This window comes from Xenopus laevis, chromosome 4S, assembly GCF_017654675.1.
Source record: "Xenopus laevis strain J_2021 chromosome 4S, Xenopus_laevis_v10.1, whole genome shotgun sequence".
In the NCBI taxonomy this organism is placed as follows: Eukaryota; Metazoa; Chordata; class Amphibia; order Anura; family Pipidae; genus Xenopus; species Xenopus laevis.
Window position 1 is genome coordinate 9,867,511 of NC_054378.1, and position 25,955 is coordinate 9,893,465.

At 40.0% G+C, this 25,955-nt stretch overlaps 1 protein-coding gene across 2 annotated transcripts in view; it reads left to right on the forward strand.

Moving 5' to 3' along the window:
- The window catches only part of elp4.S (elongator acetyltransferase complex subunit 4 S homeolog), a 190,457-nt gene that overhangs the window by 75,083 nt on the left and 89,419 nt on the right, over positions 1–25,955 (forward strand). The window contains exons 6-7 of one of the 2 annotated variants that reach the window (XM_041591386.1): positions 4,992–5,079; positions 14,680–14,868. In XM_041591386.1, coding sequence (XP_041447320.1) covers positions 4,992–5,079; positions 14,680–14,868 — 277 coding nt within the window. 2 annotated transcript variants of the gene reach the window in all.

The window sequence follows — 25,955 nt, forward strand, 5'->3', positions numbered from 1 at the left end:
AAACTGTATCAATAAGGAAGTTAACGACTTGGTCGTAACCAGGATACCCTCTTGCCAACTCGTGTTTTTATCAGTCGCCAGAATGCTGAGCGAAAGCATAAAAGTTAATTAGCTTAAAACCATTGTTAGAATAAGGAGACGTTCGGTGACAAAGTGGCCTTAACAAGGTGCTCTAAATGCAACATAACACGTTGATTCTAATATTTATCTTCGCGTGCCGTATGCGTTTAGCGAATGGGATGTCCTTTTACGTCTTTTTTTTTTTTTTTTTAAACTCATAGAAATATATTTGTAAGAGATCTCCTCTAGAAATAGGTATTGTTTAAAAAAATAAAAATATACATTTTGTTCCATTGTTTACAAGTCGCTCTTTTTTAATGTATTTCATAAGTTGTAAGTATTTACACAGATATGGGATAAGGTAATATGGAGTGCCATGCTTTAGCACTACAATAAAAACATATTTAAAAAAAAAAAAAAAAAACCCATTTTTTTCTTGTCCATCATCATGGATTTATGGAAGCTTAGTAGAGGTTAGGGATGCACCGAATCCACAATTTTGGAATTCTTTGCTAAAGATATGCAAGTTAGGGATGGGATGGGGAAAACATTTTTTTACTTCCTCGTTTTTTTGACAAAAAGTCACATGATTTCCCTCCCCACCCCTAATTTGCATATGCAAATTAGGATTAGGTTCGGCCGGGCAGAAGGATTCATCTGAAAAAGGCTGAATCCCGAACCTAATCCTGGATTCGGTGCATCCCCAGTAGAGGTATGGGATCCATTATCCAGAAACATGTTATCCTGAAAGCTCCGAATTATGGAAAAGCCCTTTCCCATAGACTCCATTTTATCCAAATTTTCTATTTCCTGTGATAATAAAACAGTAGCCTGTACTTTATCCAAACTCAAATAAAATTAATCCTTGTTGGAAGCAAAACCAGCCTATTGGGTTTATTTAATGTTTACAGGATTTTCTAGTAGATTTAAGTTATGAAGATCCAAACTACAGAAAGATCCGTTGTCTGGAAAACCCCAGGTCCCAAGTATGTTGGATAACAGGTCCCATACAATGATCCCTCTAAGGCAGTGATCCCCAACCAGTAGCTCGTATGCAACATGTTGTTCTCCAACCCCTTGGATGTTGCTCCCAGTGGCCTCACACCAAGTGCTTATTTTTGAATTCCAGGCAAGTTTTTGTTGCATAAAAACCATGTGTACTGCCAAACAGAGCATCTTGTAGGCTGACAATCCACATAGGGCTACCAAATGGCCAATCACAGCCCTTGTTTGGCACCCCAAGAACATGTTTCTTACTTGTGTTGCTCCCCAACTCCTTTTACTTCTGAATGTTGCTCACGGGTTCAAAAGGTTGGGGAGTTCTCTAACCAAAATGCAAATTTTGTGGCCAGTGTACACAACAAATTGTGGTGTGCACATGTGTTTTGATTTTGACCTGAGCACACAGTTTTTAAGAACTACACACCAAAGTTTATTATGTGTGCACAAAACCAAGAAGGAATTAGAGGGAACATTGGTCCCGTTACCTGTACTGCTTTATTGACACAGAGTAGTGCTGGTCAAAAATGACATTGTTTGATTAATTAGAAAACTACAGAAATGGCTATGGTTGCCATCTAGCTGGTGTTTTAGCCAGAAAGATACCAGCCAAGGCCCGCATTGCAGTTTTAATGGCAAAGTACTTGCTGGTAAATTTGTAATCCCTAGTTGTTCAGTCCACTGCCTGCCTCCAATCCCCTGCTCAATGTCCCCAAATCCTCCCTACTCCCCAAATATGGGCCTGTTGTGGCCATTTATGACAGTGCCCCATCCCCAAAACTTAAATGACCAGCCCCTCTTGGCCCTGGTCCATCCCATTGGGTAAGTTCTGCATCAGCACTTTGATGTGGTCTTCCTCCTATGGGTCTTTGTAGGCCCACTGATCATTGACTCCTGACTCCAATTTAATATCACTAATACATAGCTGTGCCCCTAAACATTAACCTCATAGATTTAGGAGCAACCTTCTAAGTTTTCAAACAAATTTATAGGGTTAAGCCTCTCAGAATTAAAAAAACAGTGCTACCACTGTCAATGTGGATATGATCTGAAAAGTTCTTGTGGTAATATGGGTGTGGTTTACAGTGGGTGTGGTTTAAAAGGGGGAGTTGGCCCTCAGTACCACAGAAGTTGGACAGCACTAATGTAGAACACCGTCATGGAGTTGGTTTTGGAGAAACCTGTGATTTAGGTTGACTTTTCATAGGGTTTTCATGGCTCTTGATTGCACCATGGTTAGTATCCTGCACTCTAAATATTTATTACATCATTTAGATGGGTTAGAGCAGGGCTGTCCAACTGGAAGCCTATGGGCTATATGGCCTTTCAATGTATTTTCATTATTCTTTTTATTTTCATTCTAACACAGAACCGTATTCTTGTTTTTGCTTAAGAACGAGTAGCGCTTGGTAACGACGCAGAGCTCAGTTCCCTCGTTTATTTTCATTAGTCTCTCAGTAGTGGCACCCGATGGGCTCTGAGGTATAATGATCAGGTGTGTTCGGGAAAGCAGCTCATTAACGACGTGTTAATTATCTGTGATTACTATTTAAATTCAGTGGCGGTTTCATTATATTCTCCATTGTGAAAAGGGGTTTCCAAAGCGGTCACCTTTAACCCACTGTGTTCTGCAGAACTCTCAAGAATCAAGCTTCACCTTGGGTACTCATCGGCAAACACTTACATCTTTACCATTGAGTTAACCCTTTTACATCCAAAGGGCATATTTGTTATAGATGCAGAGATAACTAAAATGACTTGGCTGAGTATATCATAAACTTGACGTCTGCAGTGGGCTTCATAAAGTACCTTTCCCCAGCAGCTAGAGGTCCCCCCGTGCACTTTGCTCTTGGAGATTATAGTCGCGTTCTCCAATTATTCTTCAGGTAATTGTTATTTAAATTAGTTTAAGTGCTCAGACCACTTGACTTCACTGTTTCATCATGGGACTCTTTAGGGCAGAGACACTCGGGGAGATTCAGTCGCCCGGCGACAAATCGCCTCTTCTTCGTGCGGCTAATCTCCCCAAACTGCCTTCCCACCGGCTAAAACAGTGATCCCCAACCAGTAGCTCGTGAGTAACATGTTGCTCTCCAACCCCTTGGATGTTGCTCTCAGTGGCCTCAAAGCAGGGGCTTATTTTTGAATTCCAGGCTTGGAAGCAAGTTTTAATTGCTTAAAAACTAAGTATAGTGCCAAGTAGAGCCTCCTATAGGCTGCCAGTGCACATAGGGGCTACCAAATAGCCAATCACAGCCCTTATTTGGCACCCCAAGGGACTTTTTCATGCTTGTGTTGCTCCCCAACTCTTTTTACATTTGAATGTGGCTTACGGGGAAAAAAAGGTTGGGGACCCCTGGGCTAGAATCTAAATCGCCGGCGGGATGGCACTTGGAGCGCTTCGTTTTCTTAAGTTGCCGGTATTGCCTCGAGAGGAAACTTTGGGCAACTTTGGAAAACGAATCACTCAGAGTGCCGTCCCTAGGTGGCGGGAAGGCATTATGAGGAGATTAGTAGCCCGAAGAAGATGTGATTTGTCATGGGGCAACTGAATCCCCCCGAATCTCCCCGTGTGTCTCTGCACTTAAAACCAGACTGGAGACAAGCTACTGGGATCACACATTAATGTCCACACAAACCTTCTCTGCCTAGATCCATTAGAGTGTACTTTAATGTCTTCTTCTTGTATGCATCTTCTTGGGCCTATAGTACATGTAATTAAAAAAAAAAAAAAGCCTGATAATTGGAAAAGCTGCCTTCGTTTACAAGAATTTTGCCACCTTATGGCACATTTAGAGGAGGGATGCACCAAATATTTTGGATTCTGGATTCGGCCGAACCCCAGAATCCTTTGCGAGATATTCATCTGAATACCTAATCCTAATTTGCATATGCAAATTAGGGGTGGTAAAACATTTTATACGTCCTTGTTTTGTGACAAAAAGTCACGTGATTTCCCTCCCTGCCCTAATTTACATATGCAAATTAGGATTAGGTTCAGCCGGGCAGAAGGATTCGGCCAAATCCTGGCCGATTCCCGAACCGAATCCTGGATTCGGTGCATCCCTAATTTAGAGTTATTGCCATACCTTTCCATCTATATATATAAGAATAACTTTCTGGGTGCTTCATGGAAATGTCGTGTGATGTTCCTGGCCATGTGCCCAGTCTTGCTTCCAAATCTGCCAGTTTCTAATTTATACGTGGTTACATTTTAGGCTTTTCCGGTGAAGAGGATTAACGTTGACTTGGGTGCAAATTACAGAATGCAGGAGACTGGGCTGTTACTATGGGTGATTAGGTGAGGGAAGGGGCAAAATAGGGTGACTCCCATATAATCCACATGTAACTAATGAAATGTACAGGTAAGGGACCTATTATCCAGAATGCTTGGGGCCAGGGGATTCTCGGGATAGGATATTTTTCCATAATTTGGATTACCATCATCTGCTAAAGATCATTTACATTTTAAATACACCCCATAGAATTGTTTTGCCATTGATCGGGATTAAATTCATTTTAGTTTGGATCAGTTGCCATCTTGGAGTCAGGAAGGATGTTTTCCCCCTCTGAGGCAAATTGAAGAGGTTTCAGATGGATTTTTTTTGCCTTCCTCTGGATCAACTGGCAGTTAGGCAGGTTATAATAGAGTTAAAGGGTTGAATTTAATGGATGTGTGTCTTTTTCCAACCTAACTTACTACGTACAAGGTACTGTTTTATTATTACAGAGAAAAAGAAAACGCTTTCGAATTATTTGCTTCAAATGGACTCTTATGGGAGAGCACCTTCCCGTAATTCTGAGCTTTCTGGAAAACAGGTTTCCTGTTAACAGACCCCATACCTGTATATACCGGTTCACCCATGTTTGTCTGAAAAGTCACTTTTTAAATAGAGAAAATCTTAAATGATCCTCTTTGTTTCTGTTTCAAGCAGCGAGGTGACCTGCAACTACAACCAGCTCCTTGAATCCATCCAGCGAGTGGTTCATCAGGAGGGGTACGACGGATCCAATCCACAGGTACCTAGTCCCTTTAATGTCTGTAACAAACATATTTTCATGTTCGTTTGTATATCTCTCCAGAATGTGGCCAGAAAAATGAACAGTGAGGTTGCAACCATGAAATATAAAATGCAACATTTGAAGGGTCGGTCTGTGTTTGCATGGGTGGTGGGCTCATTTGGAGGGGTTGAACTTGATGGACTTTGGTCTTTTTTTCAACCCAACTTAAAGGGATGCTGTCATGGGAAAATGTGTTTTTTCAAAACACATCAGTGAATAGTGCTACTCCAGCAGAATTCTGCACTGAAATCCATTTCTCAAAAGAGCAGATTTTTTTATATTCAATTTTAAATTCTGACATGGGGCTAGACATATTGTCAGTTTCTCAGCTGCCCCAGTCATGTGACTTGTGCCTTCACTTTAGGATTGAACTACTTTCTGGCAGGCTGTTATTTCTCCTACTTAATGTAACTGAATCAATCTCAGTGGGACTTGGCTTTTACTATTGAGTGTTGTTTTTAGATCTAACAGGCAGCTGTTATCTTGTGTTAGGGAGCTGCTATCTGGTTACCTCCTGTTGTTAGGCTGCTGGGGGGGGGGGTTGATATCACTCCAACTTGCAGTAAAGAGTGACTGTGAAGTTTATCAGAGCACAAGTCACATGACTGGGGGCAGCTGGGAAACTGACAATATGTCTAGCCCAAGTCAGATTTCAAAATTGAATATAAAAAAATCAGTTTGCTCTTTTGAGAAATGGATTTCAGTGCAGAATTCTGCTGGAGCAGCACTATTAACTGATGTGTTTTGAAGAAAAAAAAAACAGTTTTAACACTCAGTGCCTGAAACTTATCTAATTCTCTCATCGTTAAATCATTTCTTTATTTTGAAAAAAAAAACATGTTTTCCCATGACAGTATGTATCCCTTTAACTATGTAAATAAGTAAGGGTCCATTTAATGTGGACAAGAATAAGTGCGGATGGACTTCTAAATCAGCGTGCACTCAATGGAACGTCAGGATGTTCGTTATGAAACACATTAGGAGGGATGTTCGGGAAATAAAGATTGTTTTTTAACATTCACTGCTTCCTGCTGCTGGGTGCGCGCTGATTTGGAATTCCATCGGTTCTGAGGTCTCCCCAAGCTGCAGGTTTGGGGCGCTGCACCCGGACCAGGGATTTGGAGCGGTGAGTGACCCTCCATGATTGATTTATTTGGAATGTCCAGTGTTAAGCAATAGGTTCAGGGAATTTACACCCAGATCCACCTAAGTAAAGGGTGAGCGTTGTGTGGGGTGTAAAGCTTGCACATTGAACACAAGTTTATAAGCTTAGCAGAGTTTGAGTGCACTCAATTTGGTGTGGTTCGGAATTTTAATTGATACAAAATTGTGCCTCTTAAGGTCCATACATACGATACTTTCACCTGTGCCCATTTAAGTTGCAATTCTCCCTCTAGGGCTTGTCCTGGATTAAAAAGGCAGTAACTACATGGCTTCCTTACCCTGACTTTGCTCTATCTTGCCCACATGCCATATAGTATGGGCTGCATACATAAATGGGGACAGCAGTGCAAAAAAATATGTTTTGCCTCCCCTTTATATATTATCCTTATTTCCATAGTTGGGGCAGTGAGGTTCTGGGATAGATGTTTTGATGAGGCAAATCTTTCAGATAGAGTCCACCTAGCCCTTATGTTCAGCAATGTTTCCTCAGTCATAAATATATTTTTATTACATTGCTTTTGGATAAAGCAAGTCATTAATATGCTCACAACCTTTCTCTTTTTTTTTTTTTTTTTTACAGCAAGTACAAATTTTTTATTCTAATGGCCCACATAAAGGTTTTTTTTTCCGGCATTGGCACTGCCAACCATCATTAAATGTAATGGAAATCTGCCTGACCCCGCTGGTGTATATCCTTGAGATCCTAGTTGATTTCTTTAGAGTAAATGGAGTATTCATGGAAGCTGGAGAATATATTTATTAATACCAAAGCCCACCAGGGTGCACACTTATTCTTGCTAGCGGAGCATGACCAGTGAGGTGCATTTGGCCTGTTTTCAGCTGATGTTTATTTATCCATGGTAGGAGTTATTTGGGAGAACCCGATGCTCATTTAGCTCACTGCTCAAATTTCAGAGTCTGCAGAGACCTGTGGGCAACGCTTGCCTTGCCGTTGGTGGCAGTGCCCCTCTGGAGAAGCAAATTGGTCTCCTCACTCGTTGCCGTCACTATGGAAACAGGCATGTCATAACAGTTCCCACAATCGTGCGTGTGTGTGCAAAGTTGCTCACCAACATGGTGACAGGTCGTCTTAAAAATCAGGATATCTTACAAAATGCAGCAGGCAAAGTCATGGCAAATGGGGCCACCCGCTCTCAAAATCCAGTTAATCTACTTTATTTGATGTGCTCTTTCCTCTGTATATTTTTAAATCCATGGTGGCAGGGCTGCATTTTGCTGTGTTACGATTTCTATGGAAAGCCATAATATTGTCTTCTTTTATGTTGACCGTGCAAAGCCTTTCCTTCCTCTGATAGCACCGAGGAACTTACCAGAAGGAGGCCAAGGGGGAAGAGATTTAGATGCTGCTGATAGAATTCAAGAGTCGTGGAGTTTCTCATCATGCTTGTCTAAAGCAATGTGACAAGTTAAAAGAAAAACTTAAAATTGTAGAAGAATTCGGATTAGTATTTTTTGCTTTTTATCCCCACGAGAGCTTACCTCTTAGGGCAGAGACACACGCCTCTTCTTCGGGGTGATTAATCTCCCCTGAACTGCCTCCAGCCAGCTTGAATCGAAATCGTCAGCAGGATGACACTCGGAGCGATTCGTTTTCTGAAGTCGCCCGAAGCTTCCTTGCCGGTGGGAGGCAGTTCGGGGAGTCGCCCCAAAGAAGAGGAGATTTGTCGTTGGGCGACTAATCTCCCCGAATCTGAGCATGTCTATGTCCTTAAGGGAACACAAGAGGCAAATTGTTTTATATAAAAGGGTTGTTAGGAGAGAAAATAACATAATCAACTATATGTGATAACTTTTTAATCTAAAAATAATGTCACAAAATAATGACACAAATGAAGGCTTTGTTCTGGTCTTACAAAGGCAGATTTTCATGGTGTAGGACCGTGATCCCCAACCAGTGGCTTGTGAGCAACATGTTGTTGACCAACCCATTTGATGTTGCTCCCAGTGGCCAAATCATGTGCTCATTTTTGAATTCCTGGCTTGTAGGCAAGTTTTTAAGGAACAAAAACCAGGGGCACTACCAAACAGAGCCTTCTGCAGGTTGCAGTCCAAATAGCCAATCAGTGCCCTTATTTGGCACAACGTATGAGCTTTTTTCCATGCTTGTATCACCAACTCTTTTTACAAATGAATGTCGCTTATGGGTCCTGGTGTAGGACCAAGAAGTCTGAATGCATGCACTTTGGCCACATTTGATTATAATACAGTTGCATGGATCCAGTTATTTGGCCCTGGAAACAGAAGGGAGTTGGAGGCCTTTCAAATCCTTTAAGCCAATGATTTCCAATAAGTTCTGATGGGAACCACATCATCTTACCAGATCTTTAATCCAGAGTGAACCACTCTTATCTGAAGTGGTCAATGTTTCATAGTAGGTTAGGGAGCTTTATCAAGTTTATACTTTCCAGAAACAAATCTACAAGTTAAATGTTCTCTGGTCACGTGCACCTTCCCATGGAAACCAGTTCATTAGGACTCTGCAGCTGACAGGGAACAGGGGGGATTGCTTTCACCACCATCAAAGGAATGGTTAATGGTCAGGTTCTAAATTTCTTATCAAGAAAGGCACTGTCCTTGATGATCACTAAAGTTTTGTTTTTGGGCCTCTACTGTCAGTTGGTGGTTTTACAAATGGCCAGCTGAGCCATCAAGATTGTCTGGATGTCTTGCCCTGGGTGTGGCAGATAAAGCCCTGCATAATTATTCATTTTAGGCTCACGGCATAGGGTTCTGTGTGTTTGTCACAGCCAGCAACCCTATGAACCTGAGTTTAGACCCCCCTCATACTCTTCAAACGTAACTTCTGTGATTCCTCTCCATCTTTGTGGTTCTTGGGTTCATAGTATTACAACCACAGGCCATACATGGTATTTATGGGCTTCTTCAGAACTAGGCGAAGAGGGCCGTGTTTCACACAGTTTTGCGTTTTGAGCCCCTACTATTAGTGGCTAGTGATGGGCGAATTTGTCCCATTTCAAAAAATTCCCGTGACAATTTTTATATGTGCTCCTATTTTGTCCAAATGCGTTAAAGTCAATGGGCGTCTGAAGAATTTTGCCGCACAACAATTTTTATGTGCGCGACTATTCTGACGCCCGCCCAAATTTTTTTGATGCGGCATAATTTTCGCTGCAGTTTTTTGAATTTATTCGCTGATGGCGAAATGCAGACATTCGACGTAAATTCACGCCTGGTGAATTTATTCGCCCATCACTATTAGTGGCATATTCGACCGGCTATATATGTCTGGAGGAGCTGACCTTAAATTGGCCATGTACATCAAGATCATTTGGCTGGGTCATTTTAACTGGTAGGCCAGTGCAGGTAGATCCAAAATTTTGACCCATGGGCCAAACATTGTATTGTATAGGGACCTGCGGTCCACAAAGAATTAAATGAGCAATAATTCCTACTTCTAAAGTGCCTTCTGGGGTATTCTAATACCATATATAAGTTATAAATATACAGCAGAGATATCTCCAAAAGTGATTAAGCCTATATATTTATGGATATTTTTATGGACTTGTTAATGGACTAGTACTGAAGGGAAATATATGCCAAGAATTTGGGAGATGGAGAAATCAGATTCCCCACCCTCTAAGGCACCTATATAATGCAAATTGTTCAAATTAGAGAATTCTTTAAAATATAAGGAGCAAAAACAAGGAACAATAATCTGAATGCCAAGACCTACACTAGGCTCTATGCACTCTCGTGGAGATCCAGCTGTGATCAGAGGTGCTTGACTGATATTCTTACATGATCTTTTGTTAGGCGTTAGTTGCTTCTCTTATGGATAGGATACAACCTTTACAGCAGTGTTGCCCAAAAGTTGACCCGTAGATTATTGTCTATATACACCTTCATGGTTGCAAGTAGGAGTTCAGTAGCAGTATGATCGTACAGCAGAGATGTACAGACTGTGGCCTTCTGGCATCATGGTGCCTATGCACAACTGTTCCTAGTTCTCTTTTCTTTTCTTCAGTTGAGTGCTTACAGTCGTCTCCAAGCAGTGCCAGACTCACACAGAGCCATCTCCCGGCACCTCAGGTTGGCTTCTCTTCCCTGGCTTCCATTAGGTCTCTTAGGGCCTAGCTTTCCATCTGCAGCCTTTTTTCCCCGCCACAGCAGGGACACGGAGTCCTTGCTCAGCGTCCGGATCCACAGCTCTGCCTGCTTTTCTTAAAGGTCTTTAATGAGCCTCAGGTGCAAACCATTCCCCCCGAGGCCGTCCTACTTAACCATTCCAATCCCACGGAGTCTCCATGTGTGTTTGCTACTATATTTTCCTCTGCCATGAGCAGCCACCATGTTTGGCATTCTAATTAACATTCTGTATGGGGCATTCTTTCTATAATGGATTTTAAACTGCCCAGGTTATTGCTGTTTTTTTATTGTCAAAGCTAAATGTCATGCAACTTTTCTAGAAGCTTCATTACAGTTCTGTGGACAATGTGGATAACATAGGAAGGTGAAATGACCCAGGTTAGATTGCAAGCTCTTTAAGATGATGTATAGAGTGCGTATATTGTGTTACACTATATTTGGTTATGCTGAAACCTTCTCCAGACCCCTACCTCTGAATGCTGTAGGTGTATTTATAATTGGAAGACACAGGAACTGCGTATACCCCCTTTTGAATTGCGCCTTATGCTGACCACTACAGGTATGGGACCTAATATCCAGAATCTTCTGGCCTTTCCGTAATTTGGATCTTCATACCTTGTCTATTAGAAAATCATGTAAACATTAAATAAACTCAATAGGCTGGTTTTGCTTCCAATTAGGATTAATTATATCTTAGTTGGGATCAAGTACAAGCTACTGTTTTATTATTACTAAGGATGCACCGAATCCAGGATTCGGTCCAGTATTCGGCCAGGATTCGCCCATTTTAAGCAGGATTCGTATTCAGCCGAATCCTTGTGCTTGGTCGAACTGAATTGAAATCCTTAAAATCATGTGACTTTTCGTCACAAAACAAGGAAGTAAAACATTTTTTAGCCGCGCAACTCTTTTTCCCTCCCCCTCACTGATTTGCATATGCAAATCAGGGTTCGGCATTCGGCTGAATCTTTCACAAAGGATTCGGGGGTTCGGCCGAATCCAAAATGATGGGTTCGGCCGAATCCAAAATGATGGGTTCGGCCGAATCCAAAATGATGGATTCGGTGCATCCCTAATTATTACAGAGAAAAAGGAATCCTTTTTATTAAAATTTGGATGAAACAGAGTCTATGGGAGACAGCCTTCCCGTCATTCGTAGCTTTCTGGATAACAGGTTTCCGTATAACCGATCCTGTACTTGTATCATCATGTATAATGCCAACATATTCTGCAGCACTGTACAATATCTCCGATATACAAATGACATTACCCATCCAGCAGGTAAATGGGCTATAAATAGTAAGTAAAAAGTAAGCTACTGTTATATATAGAATTCCAGTGAACCGATCCAAGCCCATTAGACTCCCTATTCCTGAAACCAAGTCAGATTTCACGTTGCCACTTTATACTGAAAACGAACAAAAAAAAAGGTCATGTTATCGTGCCTCGGTGATTTCAACATCTTCACCCCCTTCATTTGCTCCTCAGCCTCTGGCCTACAAAAAGAATGGCAATAGAGAAGAATATTATAGAGCAGAGGGGTTTGCTCTTTTTAGTAAAATTCTTTTTGTTGATGTTGGGGAGAAACGGCATCATTACAAATACAAAGTGCACCAATTGCCTTTCCAACAACCTTTTAACCCCAGGAAAGTATGTGGAGTTGAAGCTCATAACCTGTGAGTCCTTAATGTTTTCTTGCTTGGGGCCACGGATTAACTAACATGATCACCGGTGAAGAAGAGGTTGCATCCCAACCTTCTCACTGCAGGGCTTCTTACACATTTCTTAGCTATGCGATACCAGCACTTCTAGTAAAAGGTGCAATACCGATCACTATCTGTCCTTTATTCCACCGAGCAGACTGGAGTCAGCCCACACCTGTCCATCAATGCTAATTTGCTAAGCTTTTTTCATACTTTCCTTCCCGATTAGATGTCTGGGAAGTTCCCGTCTCTTTAATCCCATTTTATAACTCTGACTCACAACAGGAAAAAAAAATACTTTTCCAGACCTGGGGTTTTCTGGATAATGAATCTATTCATAATTTGGATCTTCAGATCCAAATTAAATAAACCCAATAGGCTGGTTTTGCCTCCAATAAGGATTAATTATATCTTAGTTGAGATCAAGTACAAGAAGGAATGCACCGAATCCACTATTTGGGATTTGGTTGAATCCTTGGTGAAAGATTCAGCCGAATACCGAACCAAATCTTATGCAAATTAGGGGCAGGAAAGGAAAAAGTGGAAAAAGTCATGTGATTTCCCTACCTGCCCCTAATTTACATATGGCACAAGGATTCGGCGAATCCGAATCCTGCAGAAAAAACCTGAATCCCGAACCATTCGGTGCATCCCTAAATACAAGCTACTGTTTCATTATTACAGAGAAAAAGGAAATTGTTTTTTGAAATGTGGATAAAACGTAGTCAATGGGAGACGACCTTCCTTTAATCCGGAGCTTTCTGGATAACCGGTTTCCATATAACAGATCCTGTATAATGCCAACATATTCTGCAGCACTGTACAATTTTCTCAGGCATCCAAATTACATTACCAATACAGGAGGTAAATAGGCCCCACTGTAAAGGCACAAAGACTCGGTCTAAGTAAAGTAGAGAGTTCATTTGCCCTGTGGCCTCTTCGTCAGAGGAATTACTTGGGGGAAAAAAACATTTTTTTAGTGTAGAAATTATAATGTGTTTTCAATATATACATTAGGGATGTAAAACTTCTGGCCTCCAGCTGTTTTTTTAAACAACATTCCCCTGAGAAAACCAAATACTGTTTCTAGGGACTAAAACCAGTGGAATAAATAAGGACCCTGCAGGTCACACCAACCACAGGGGGGCCTCAGATCTTGAGGGGGCCCGTCTCCATCTGATCATCAAAATGAAAGCAGGCTAGCTCCATTCAGTCACCACTACCTATTACCATCTAACGCAGTGATCCCCAACCAGTAGCCTGTGAGTAACATGTTGCTCACAACCCCTTGGATGTTGCTTTCAGTGGCCTCAAAGCAGGTGATTATTTTTGAATTCCAGGCTTGGAGGCAAGTTTTGGTTGTATAAAAACCAGGTGTACTGCTAAACAGAGTCTCCCGTAGGCTGCCAGTCCAAACAGGGGCTACCAAATAGCCAATCACAGCCCTTATTTGGTACCCCAGATCGTTTTTCGTGCTTGTGTTGTTCCCAAACTCTTTTTACATCTGAATGTTGCTCACGGGTAAAAATGTTTGGGAATCCCTGATCTAACGGATCATGTTCATTGTTCAGGGTCCAGTTGTGCACTGAAGTTGGAGGGGGTTCCAAAAACACGCCACTGGCTAAAGCTCATAGGTGCATAGAAGCATCAGAATCTATAAAGCACTGGCACTTATATCTGTTAGTTGTCCTGCTGTCTTGGTTAGGACAGTCCTGTTCTGCAGAGATTAAACATAGTAGAGTGTTTGTGATTTCCAGTGGGAATGTTAATGGGCAAAGGGACTGTTTGGCTGCCACTCTCACATACCTCCCAAGATTTTGGAAGTAAAAAGAGGGACAAAAAAATTTTTCCCGCACGTAACGAAGCAATTTTTTGACCACACCCCTTTCTGTGGCCACACCCCCTAATTACCATGTTTGTTTTACAAAATTTGGCAGGTTATGAAAGTTTGGAAATATTTCTCTTTATCTAAACTGTGTTTTTGTGTCTCAAAATTGTTACAAAGTATCTTATTCGCACCTGTTAGCTGTTCTGTGCTCTCTGCTAAAAGCCAATTAAGTGAGAAACTTTGTTTCTTTTTCTGGCTGTTCAGTGCAGAGAAAAGAGGAACTTTCCAGTATAAATGAGGGACTGTGGGTTGAGCTGTCAAAAGAGGGACTGTCCCTCCGAAAAAGGGACAGTTGGGAGGTATGCTCTCAGAGTATGACTTCTGATGGCCGTTTCACAGACCTATATCGAAATTGCACATCAGTCAGGTTCCCACTGGACCCCCATGAACATGCCTCCAGTAACAGGATCTCCATTATTCTTCTTCTTCCAGCCTATCACCCATGAGCAGGTTTGGACATTCCGCAGTGAATAACACGTAGCCCATAAACACACAATGTGCGGCACTGGAACTCTGTCAGTTGCGTGTCCGTGCCATAGATTATCAACTGCGTGGGAAGGGTAAAAGAAAAAAAAAAGGAAATGTTGATAAATAGTTGCAGTAATGACCTCCCCAGGTCCCTTTTATGTCCTAATAATGAGTTTGCTTCACTATGTTTCTCTCCTCTGCTAACAGAAGCGGCCAAAAACCATTCTGAGGTTGGGAATCGAGTCTCTTGGCTCCGTGCTGTGGGCCGATGACATCTGCAGCCAGGAACGGCCTGAAAATCAGCACAGCCTCACGAGGTTCCTGTACGGCCTCCGAGGTCTCCTCCGGACTTCACTGTCAGTCTGTGTCATCACCGTGCCAACATATCTTATTCAGGTGAGGCTACAGGGAGCAGCACAAATATGGAACATACACTGGATCTAAAGAAAACAGTCCATCCGTGGCTTAATTCAGGGGGCCCAAAAGGTAGATCTACCAGTAGACCTTTAGCTGATGATCAGTAGATCTCAAGACAAACTCTAAATCACCCTCCATGCTTCTCATTCAGATATTTATGTTAAGGTTACATAAGCAAATGTTGTTTGTTGTAATATGTAATATACATTTTCTCAGTATTTAAATATTTTCCATGGAACAGAATGCTAACAATGCTTTTATGAATGAAGATCATAATGGGACAGCATCACTAAAAGTAGACCTCACATTAGTAAGGGCCCTCCTTATAGAATCTGTTATCCAGAATGCCTGGGATTTGGTGTTTTCCAGATAAGGGATCTTTCTGTAATATGGAAAGTAGACCTCACATTAGGAAAGTATAGGCCCTCCTGTCCTAATTCCATCCTATATTTTTGAAAAAATTAAATTTTCTAAGCAAAGCTTGACATTTCATGAGAGAGAGCGAGAGAGAGAGAGAGAGAGAGAGAGAGAGAGAGAGAAATTACAAGTATAGAATCTGTTATCCAGAATGCCTGGGACTTGGTGTTTTCCAGATAAGGGATCTTTCTGTAATATGGAAAGTAGACCTCACATTAGTAAAGTATAGGCCCTCCTGTCCTAATTCCATCCTATATTTTTGAAAAAATTTAATTTTCTAAGCAAAGCTTGACATTTCATGAGAGAGAGAGAGAAAGAGAAATTACAAGTATAGAATCTGTTATCCAGAATGCCTGGGACTTGGTGTTTTCCAGATAAGGGATCTTTCTGTAATATGGATCACCATACTTTAATAAAAATCATTTACCCAATGCTTTGCTTCCAATAAGGATTAATTATATTTTAGTTGGGATCAAGTACAAGCGACTGTTTTATTATTACACAGAAAAAGGAAATCATTTTTTAAAAATTAGAATTATTTGATTAAAATGGAATCTATGGTTCATGGCCTTTCTGTAATTTAGAGCTATATGGATAAGAGGATCCCATAGCTGTATAGCAAACCACCATGATCTGGAAAAGTATGGTACAGGTATGGGACCTGTTATCCAGAATGCCTGGGACGTGGGATTTTCTGGATTACAGATCTTTCCTTAATTTGGATCTTCATACTTTAAATCTACTAGAAAATAATTTAAACATTAATTAAACCCAATAGGATTGTTTTGCCTCCAGTAAGGATTAATTATATTTTAGTTAGGATTAAGTACAGGTGTGGGACCTGTTATCCAGAATGCCCTGGACCTGTGATTTTCCAGAAAACGGATCTTTCTGTAATTTGGATCTTAGTAATTTAAGTCTACTAGAAACCCATGTAAACATTAAATAAACCCAATAGGCTGCTTTTGCTTCCAATAAGGATTAATTATATCTTAGTTGGGATCAAGTACAAGCGACTGTTTTATTATTACACAGAAAAAGGAAATCATTTTTTAAAAATTAGAATTATTTGATTAAAATGGAATCTATGGTTCATGGCCTTTCTGTAATTTAGAGCTATCTGGATAAGAGGATCCCATAGCTGTATAGCAAACCACCATGATCTGGAAAAGTATGGTACAGGTATGGGACCTGTTATCCAGAATGCCTGGGACGTGGGATTTTCTGGATTACAGATCTTTCCTTAATTTGGATCTTCATACTTTAAATCTACTAGAAAATAATTTAAACATTAATTAAACCCAATAGGATTGTTTTGCCTCCAGTAAGGATTAATTATATTTAAGTTAGGATTAAGTACAGGTGTGGGACCTGTTATCCAGAATGCCTGGGGCGTGGGATTTTCTGGATAACAGATCTTTCCTTAATTTGGATCTTCATACTTTAAATCTACTAGAAAATAATTTAAACATTAATTAAACCCAATAGGATTGTTTTGCCTCCAGTACGGATTAATTATATTTTAGTTAGGATTAAGTACAGGTGTGGGACCTGTTATCCAGAATGCTCGGGACCTGTGATTTTCCAGAAAACAGATCTTTCTGTAATTTGGATCTTAGTAATTTAAGTCTACTAGAAAACCATATAAACATGAAATAAGCCCAATAGGCTGGTTTTGCTTCCAATAAGGATTAATTATATCTTAGTTGGGATCAAGTACAAGCGACTGTTTTATTATTACACAGAAAGCAAATTTGGATTATTTGGATATAATGGAGACTATGGGAGACGGCCTTTCCATCATTCGGAGCTTTCTGCATAACAGGTTTCCGGATAATAATGGATCCCATACTTTATATACCTCTCAATTTGCCAGTCCCATAAACGTACGATTCCACGGTTTATTAATACATGATATAAATAATAAAAAGAAAGGGTGTAAGTGTATGTTTAACCACAGCCATTATATATTGTTGTTTACACACCGTCATGCCTTTGACATATTAAGATATTGTATTTGCCTTTGATGGAGCAGAAATCGAGTTCACTCTTGGATCTCAGAGGCTTGTTATTTCTAAAGAGACAAAGTGCTTTCCCCTCCCTCCTGTCATATCCGGACGCATTTTAGTCGTGACCTAGATAAATCCTCTGTTTCCATTAGAGTTCTTTCCTTAGCACTGTCACTTATGTTCACTCACAGCCATTTAGCTACATTTCTACTCCATGATACAAGTGCGAGCTGTTTGCTCTTCGCTCGTTAGTAACTCCTGCTTATCTGTTATATATACAGGTATGGGATCGGTTATCTGGAAACCCGTTATCCAGAAAGCTCTGAATTATGGAATGGCCGTCTCCCATAGACTCCATTGTAATTAAAAAATCCAATTTTTTCTGGGTAATAATAAAACAGTCGCTTGTACTTGATCCCAACTATCATATAATTAATCCTTATTGGAAGCAAAACCAGCCTTGGGTTTATTTCATGTTTACATGATTTTTAGGGGGTTATTTATCAAAGTCCGAATTTATCTCAATATTTTCTGCTACAAACTCCGATCAAATCCGCTCGGGTTTTTAATGCTTATTTATTATTACATTTTGCTGGATAACGGATCTCATCGCTGTATAGCTTTTGTCCCCGTACAGTTCCTTTGCTGCATATTTGTGTGGGAGCTGACATATCGCTTGCACCCATTAAACAATCAAGTGTAAGTAATGTGTCTTTGTTCTAATTGGGGGAATGTCTCTTTAAATTCCATTCTGAGCGGGTTGAAAAGCTGACAGCTTGAGTTTTGGGTCAGGGGCCTGAATAGACTGCTCTCAAACTGGTGTATCTGACAGTTTCACCTCGCCGTGACCTACTTTTTCTCTTGTATGGCTGATTTGTGCCTAATTACAAGTTAAACTGGGGGAAAAAATGTGTAACGATTATCTTCCTTTAAATAGGGTCTATAGTCGGCAAAAAAAAAAAAAAAGAGCAAAACAATCACTGTAGTTTTTATTCATTAATTTCCTACATTTTTTTAATTAAATAGCTTCTTCCTTCCCTCCCAGGTTCACAAAGAAGGGGATCCGATCCTCTAGCTAGAGAGGCCCAATGGCACTGCTGTCTATTGTGCTGGGCAACAGCCAATAGGGAATTAGCAGTCATGTCTGCCACTGCAGAGCCCGGTAACTGTATGAAAAAAAGGAAATAGTCCCCTGTAAAGGAGACCTAAAAACGAATAGGGCTAAAAATGCCATATTTTATATAGTGAACTTATTGCAAGAGGCTAAAGTGTCAGCTTGTCAATAGCAGCAATGATCCAGGACTTCAAACTTGTCACAGGGGGTCACCATCTTGGAAAGTGTCTGTGACACTCACATGCTCAGTGGGCTCTGATTGGCTGTTGAGAAGCTAAGCTTAGGGCTCGTCACTAATTATCCAGCAGAAAATGAGCTTCCCCTGTAATATAAGCTGATGCTACAGGTTTGCTGATTATTAAATTCTGATGCTAATTGCACTGGTTTCTGTGCTGCCATGTAGTAATTATCTGTATTAATTACTAATCAGCCTTATATTGTGACATTTCTATTCTATGTGTACTGTATATTGTGAGTGGCTCCCTAAGCTCAGTAAGTGACAGCAGCACAGAGCATGTGCAGTGAATCAGCAGAAAAGAAAATAAGATGGGGAGCTACTGGGGCATCTTTCAAGACACAGATCTTTACTGCTAAAGGGCTGTGGTTGCCTTGGGCTGGTACAGAAGATACCTTTAAGATAACTTTTAGTATGTTATAGAATGGCTCATTCTAAGCAACTTTTCAATTGGTCTTCATGTCTTCTCTTTTTACAGTTTTTGAGTTATTTACCTTCTTCTTATTCTAGGAACTCAAAAGCCACAAATAATACAAAATGAAAACCAATTGCAACTTGTTTCAGAAAATCACTCCCTACAAAGAATAAACAGAATTACATACATAGTAACCACCATTAACCAATATAAAATGTGAAGAGGGCCCAGCCCCAAAGAGCTTACAATCTAAAAGATTTATGGAGTCTTTGGACTCTTGCCTTTGTATGGAACTCCTCGATGTCTTAATGTCCTTATATTTTACGGTAGGGGGTACATTATTGTCGTTCTCTTTGTATTATGTGTATATTATTATATTGTGTGTGTGTGTGTTATATATATATATATATATATATATATATATATATATATATATATATATATATATATATATATATATATATATATATATATATATATATATATATATAGTAGTCCAAAAGCCGGCACAACACGTCAAACGGTCAACGTTGCCTGGGTGCAAAAAGCCCAAAATTTGGTAATATATATATAGGAATGAAGAAGCTCACACTCTCAGGGCTTTTCACATCAAAAAAGTGTCTATTCAAAAGACTAACGTTTCGGCTTGCACTCAAGCCTTTCTCGGCTTGAGTGCAAGCCGAAACGTTAGTCTTTTGAATAAACACTTTTTTGATGTGAAAAGCCATGAGAGTGCGAGCTTCTTCATTCCTATATATATATATATATATATATATATATATATATATATATATATATATATATATATATATATATATATATATATATATATATATATATATATATATATATATATATATATATATATATATATATATATATATATATATATATATATATATATATATATATATATAGGTTTTGCTTCCAATAAGGATTAATTCTATCTCAGTTGGGATCAAGTACAAGCTACTGTTTTATTATTACAGAGAAAAGGGAAATCATTTTTTAAAATTAGGATTATTTGGATAAAATTGAGTCTATGGGAGACGGCCTTTCTGTAATTCGGAGCTTTCTGGATAATGGAATATTCATGTGTGTGTATACAAAAAGAGAGGTAATAATCTGTGTTATGGGAAAAGGGAGGGTCACGCAGAGGTGAAACTGTCATATTCAGCAGTCTCTAAAACAGTCTTTCCAGGTTTCTGACCCTGACCTGGAGCCGTCATCAGGCTGAGAAGTTGGGAATTCTTTATAGACATCCTCACCTTGTTTCTTGTTGCTGGTTGTTTACTGCTTTAATGCTCTACCAATAGCCTTTAACACTAGTGGAAAGGTTTGTTACAGTTGGCCATGTTTTCTACCCACAGTGCAGTTTTTCATTTTAATAATTTAAAAACAATAGCTGACAGGCCCAGATTGTTGGCCATTCTGTAATTCGGAACTTTCTGGATAACAGATCCCATACCAGTATACACACTGGTTCTAGGTGTGAGACTAAGGTCAACTGAGGTGGACCAGAACTATTGTTGCCACGTGTCCGGATTTGACCCAGACAGCCCGGGTTTCAGAAGGGCTGCCCAGGTCAAGACAGTTTGCCCTGTTTTTCAAAAAAGGAAAACCGGGCAGGATCTCCCCTGTTTGACATGGCATCAGCCAATCGCTGGTCGCCCCGCCCCCGTGATGTAGCATGCCCCGCCCAGACTGTGAGCCACACAAAGGTGACAACTAGTCCCGCACCCGACCCTAACCCGCCCCCTCCCGATCCACATCCAGCCCCCTGCTGCCAATCTATTTATAGACCCGCGCCCAACCCACCTGCAGCGACGTCACAAAAGGGGCGGCCTATAAATTTCGGCACCGGCTAGGTTGTGGGCGGGGAGAGCAGGAGAAGAGCCTGATCCGGACCCAACCCGAAGATTTTGTGCAGAAGTCGGCCCAAACCCGCCCAACCTGCGGGTTTCGGGCCGGCCCGCACATCACTAGTGACAACCCTAACCGAAACACGGCCTTCTTCATTGATGGCATTGTGCTCCATCACCTTCGCCAATGTATTTCTTGACTATGTTGCAATGCTATGATTCAGCATCCGTGCACATGCCTCGTCCCACCATACAACTGAATATTGCTTTGCCATACATAACATTTTCTAACCGTACACTTTGATTAGCGGCCTCCTCTGAGCTTGCTGGTGCTATTTCAGATTAGTGGAAAGCCGGCGTTTTTCTTGTTTTGTAAAAAATGCTCTCCATCCATTAAATGCACAGTCTGCCGTAAAGGTAAACACGGCTCAGACTTGATACCAAGGGTATTAGCCAGCAGCACATACCTGGGGAAATTAACCTGGTAATGAAAACTCCGGATGATTCAGCCCGAGCGTCGGCCTTCCTCCTGGGAGACTAATAAGCTTCTGTTTAATGTGTTGTTTTCATCGTTCCATTTGAAAGGTTTAAATATTCATCTCTTCAAACATTCATGTCCGGGTGCTTTACAACTCACCAAAGTGTGTCGAGGCCACAGTGTGTGGTGTAGGGGAAAAAGTACATTTTTTTTGGTTTGTGTTTTGAAGGCCCTAATGAGAAGGTCTATATTCTAAGATCATATTTGCTGCTGGTTTTTTTTTTTTTTTTGGGTGATCAAATAATTAGACTGGGAGCTGTCTTGCACTTTTTATCATTAATTCCTCTAAGGAACTGGTGGTGATTGTGAGCACAAGTCCCCTTTATTAACAAGAAGAATGTAATACACTGCACGTGTGTGTATAAATATGTATCTAGCATGTGCACCATCAGGATTGCAGTGGAGATGTGTCTTTCTCTTGACCTTTCCTTCTGGGATGTGCTTACAGGGATACTGTCATGGGCGAAAAAAAAATTCAAAATGAATCAGTTAATAGTGCTGCTCCAGCAGAATTCTGCACTGAAATCCATTTCTCAAAAGAGCAAACAGATTTTTTTATCTTCCGTTTTGAAATCTGACATGGGGCTAGACATATTGTCAATTTCCCAGCTGCCCCAAGTCATGTGACTTGTGCTCTGATAAACTTCAATCACTCTTTACTGCTGTACTGCAAGTTGGAGTGATATCACCCCCTCCCTTTCCCCCCCCCCAGCAGCCAAACAACAGAACAATGGGAAGGTAACGAGATAGCAGCTCCCTAACACAAGATAACAGCTGCCTGGTAGATCTAAGAACAACACTCAATAGTAAAAACCCATGTCTCACTGAGACACATTCAGTTACATTGAGAAGGAAAAACAGCAGCCTGCCAGAAAGCATTTCTCTCCTAAAGTGCAGGCACAAGTCACATGACCAGGGGCAGCTGGGAAATTGACAAAATGTCTAGCTCCATGTCAGATTTCAAAATTGAATATAAAAAAAACAGTTTGCTCTTTTGAGAAATGAATTTCAGTGCAGAATTCTGCTGGAGTAGCACTATTAACTGATGCGTTTTGAAAAAAACATGTTTTCCGATGACCGTATCCCTTTAAGAAAAACTGTCAGTCCTTGGGGTTGGGACTTTATAAGTAACTGAGTCTAAATATATTTGAGTCTCAATATATTTGTTTCATGTGCCATTAATCCTTAAAACCTGAAAACATACAGGTCATGGAACTCCAATGTTACTTCTAATATCCTGATATTTTTCCAACAAGGGGTACTTTATTTATTATAATACACACGTTGTAGTGAGTCAAGTGCCAAAAATGACATCACTACTCACCGTTTAAAACTGATGACATCACTAGTCACCGTTTATAAGGATATCATTTACAAGATATTCATGGCTCTGGTGTATTATATACAGTATATTTTTAACAGTTAAAACTTTTAAACATAATCCCACTTTAAAATATTAAAAAACGCCAGAGTTTTAAATTTTTATGACTTTTCGGCATACAGGATATGATGTCACTGACATAAGATTGAGGAGGAGGAGGTAGCTTCATCTTATCAGGTATAAACTGGTGAAAGAGGTAACGTTCGGTAAAATTCTCACTTTAGTGAATTTGCAAAGTAACGATCGTTCGCCTGGCGTACTCTTTCCCTAGCCAATTGTCTTCTACGCCTGTTCGTAAGTTGGCGATGTCCCTGCGGATGTGATTTCTGTCGAATTTTCGCTAGCGACAGCCACTTCACCCTTTAGTAAATTTGCCCCTTAGAATCAAACATTTTCAGTGGAGGATTTTTTTTCCCCAATAAAACAGGAGAATTATCTAAATAGCAATAGAAAGTGTTCATTGTTTCTCTTCCTTCACAAGGGGATCACCGGGACTACGGCTAATTGGCCAAGGCAGCGTTGTGCCCGTGACGCTTGATATTCATTATGGAAGAAGCTGATTTTCCTGTGGGAAAATGAACACCCTGACGATTTATTTAGTGGTTTCTTGTGGAATTGCAAGTGTGCGTTCTCACGAGGCTTACTCGGGATCACGAATAGCTCCTAATGGATGAATGTGTACATGTAGATTAATACCGAGTATTTTTGTACAGAATTGCTGTGAAGTGTTCTATGTTGTACAGATTAGGGGAAAATATTGATAGAGCCTGGGAAATTATAATACAGGTATGGGACCCGTTATAACGAATTCTGGGGACCTGGGGTATTCCGGATAACAGATCTTTCTGTAATTTGGATCTTCATACCTTAAGTCCACTAGACAATCATATAAACATTAAATAAAGCCAATAGGCTGGTTTTGTTTCCAATAAGGATTAATTATATCTTAGTACAAGGGACTGTTTTATTATTACAGAGAAAAAGGAAATCATTTTTAAAAATTTTAATTTTTTTTGGATAAAAGGGAGTCTATGGGAGACGGGATCCTGTAATTCAGAGCTTTCTGGATAATGGGTTTCTGGATAATGGAAACCCATACCTTAAGTCTACTAGAAAATCATGAAAACATTAAATAAACCCAATAGGCTGGTTTTGCTTCCAATAAGGATTAATTATTTCTTAGTTGGGATCAAGTACAAGCGACTGTTTTATTATTACAGAGAAAAAGGAATTACATTTTTAAAATGTGGATTGTTTCATTATAATGGAGTCTATGGGAGACGGCCTTTCTGTAATTCTTAGCTTTCTGGATAACAGATTCCATACCTGTAACGACTCCGTTTTATTGGCGTGTGTCCTGCTTAGGTAGATGGACATTTAGTGGTCAATTTACCGAATCCACTATTTTGGATTCCGATGAACCCCCGAATCCTTCGCGAAAGATTCAGCCTAATACCGAATGTAAATCCTAATTTGCATATGCAAATTAGGGGTGGGAAGGGGAAAACATTTTTACTTCCTTGTTTTGTGACAAAAAGTCATGCGATTTCCTTCCCCATCCCTAATTTGCATATGCAAATTCGGTTCAGCCGAGCAGAAGGTTTCAGCCGAATCCGAATCCTGCTGAAAGAGGCCGAATCCTGGATCCCTACAATTTACAGAAATGTGAAAAATTTAATTTTTCAGCAATTATCGTTGCACCAAATCCAAGATTATGTTTGTGATTCCGATGAATCCAGGACCTTGTGCAGCATTCAGCAAATCTCAAGCATAGAGTTAAAATGAATCCAATTCCCTCAAAGTTATGTGATTTTGTTTTTGGCACGATCTTTTGTGTAACAACATTGAGCTGCACAGGAATGGGATCCGTTATCCAGAAACTCCTTATTCGGAAACCTCAGAATTACAGAATCGTCCGTCTTCCATGGACTCCATTTTTAATCCCATAATCCACATTTAAAAAAATGATTTCCTTTTTCTCTGTATGAATAAAACAGTAGCTTGTACTTATTTGCGGCAAAACAATCCTAATGTTAAAATGATATTTTTTTTTTAAGTATGGTGATCCAAATAACGGAAAGATCCCTTATCCCTTATACATCAACTTTGTCAAACCAACAGCTAAAAGGGGTTCACCTTTAACTTAACTTTTAGTATATTGTAGAACAGCTTATTCTTAGCAGCTTCTCAATTGGTCTTCATTATTTTTTGTAAATGATTTTCCTTCCTCCTCTCCCTCTTTGAAATGCAGGCCACTGACCCCGGCTAAAAAAAACTATTGATCTTTGAGGCTACAATTTTATTGTTATTGCTAGTTTTTATGATTTATCTTTTAATTCAATTCCCCTACTATTTATACTCAAGTCATTCAAACCACTGCCTGGTTGCTAGGGTATATTGGACCCTAGCAACCAGATAGCTGTTAACATCCCAAACTGGTGAGTTGCTGAACTAATTCGTTTAAAAACAAAAACACAATAAGAAATAAATAAAATATCTAAAGGTGAAATACCCCTTTGAGTCTGACAGTGGGTATTGCTTTTACTTTAGTTTTCTGGCAGGTCACCAATTCGCCAGACACGAATTTGCGACGGATTTCTGCGTTTTGCAGCAATTTTTGTCGAATGAATTAGCGAAACTGTGGCAATAATTCAAAGGTAAAAAAAAATTGTTGCATGTCAAAATTATTCGGATGCCCATTGTCTTTAATTCATTTGAACCAAATAGTCGAATGTATAAAAATTGACGCGGGTCAAAATTATTTTGACGCCCATTGACTTCAATGCGTCTCCAGATTTTTTTACAATAAAATCCGAATATTTACTGAAAAAAAACACTTGAATTTTTTCGAGATTTGTTATACCCCGAGGATGGAAAAAGTCAGAATCCGAAAATCCGGCATCTCAGACCTGCCGAGGTTGTATATAATTCAATGGGAGAAATCCCTATCCTTTTTGGAAGTTTCTGTTGTTTTGCGCTGGAATTAGCCCGACAATCGAACTATTTCTTATTTAATGGGCAAAAATCTGAAAAATTCTGGCTTTTCGGAAAAAAACGAAGAGAAAATTGTGCGATTTAGTTTTTTTTCATATTTT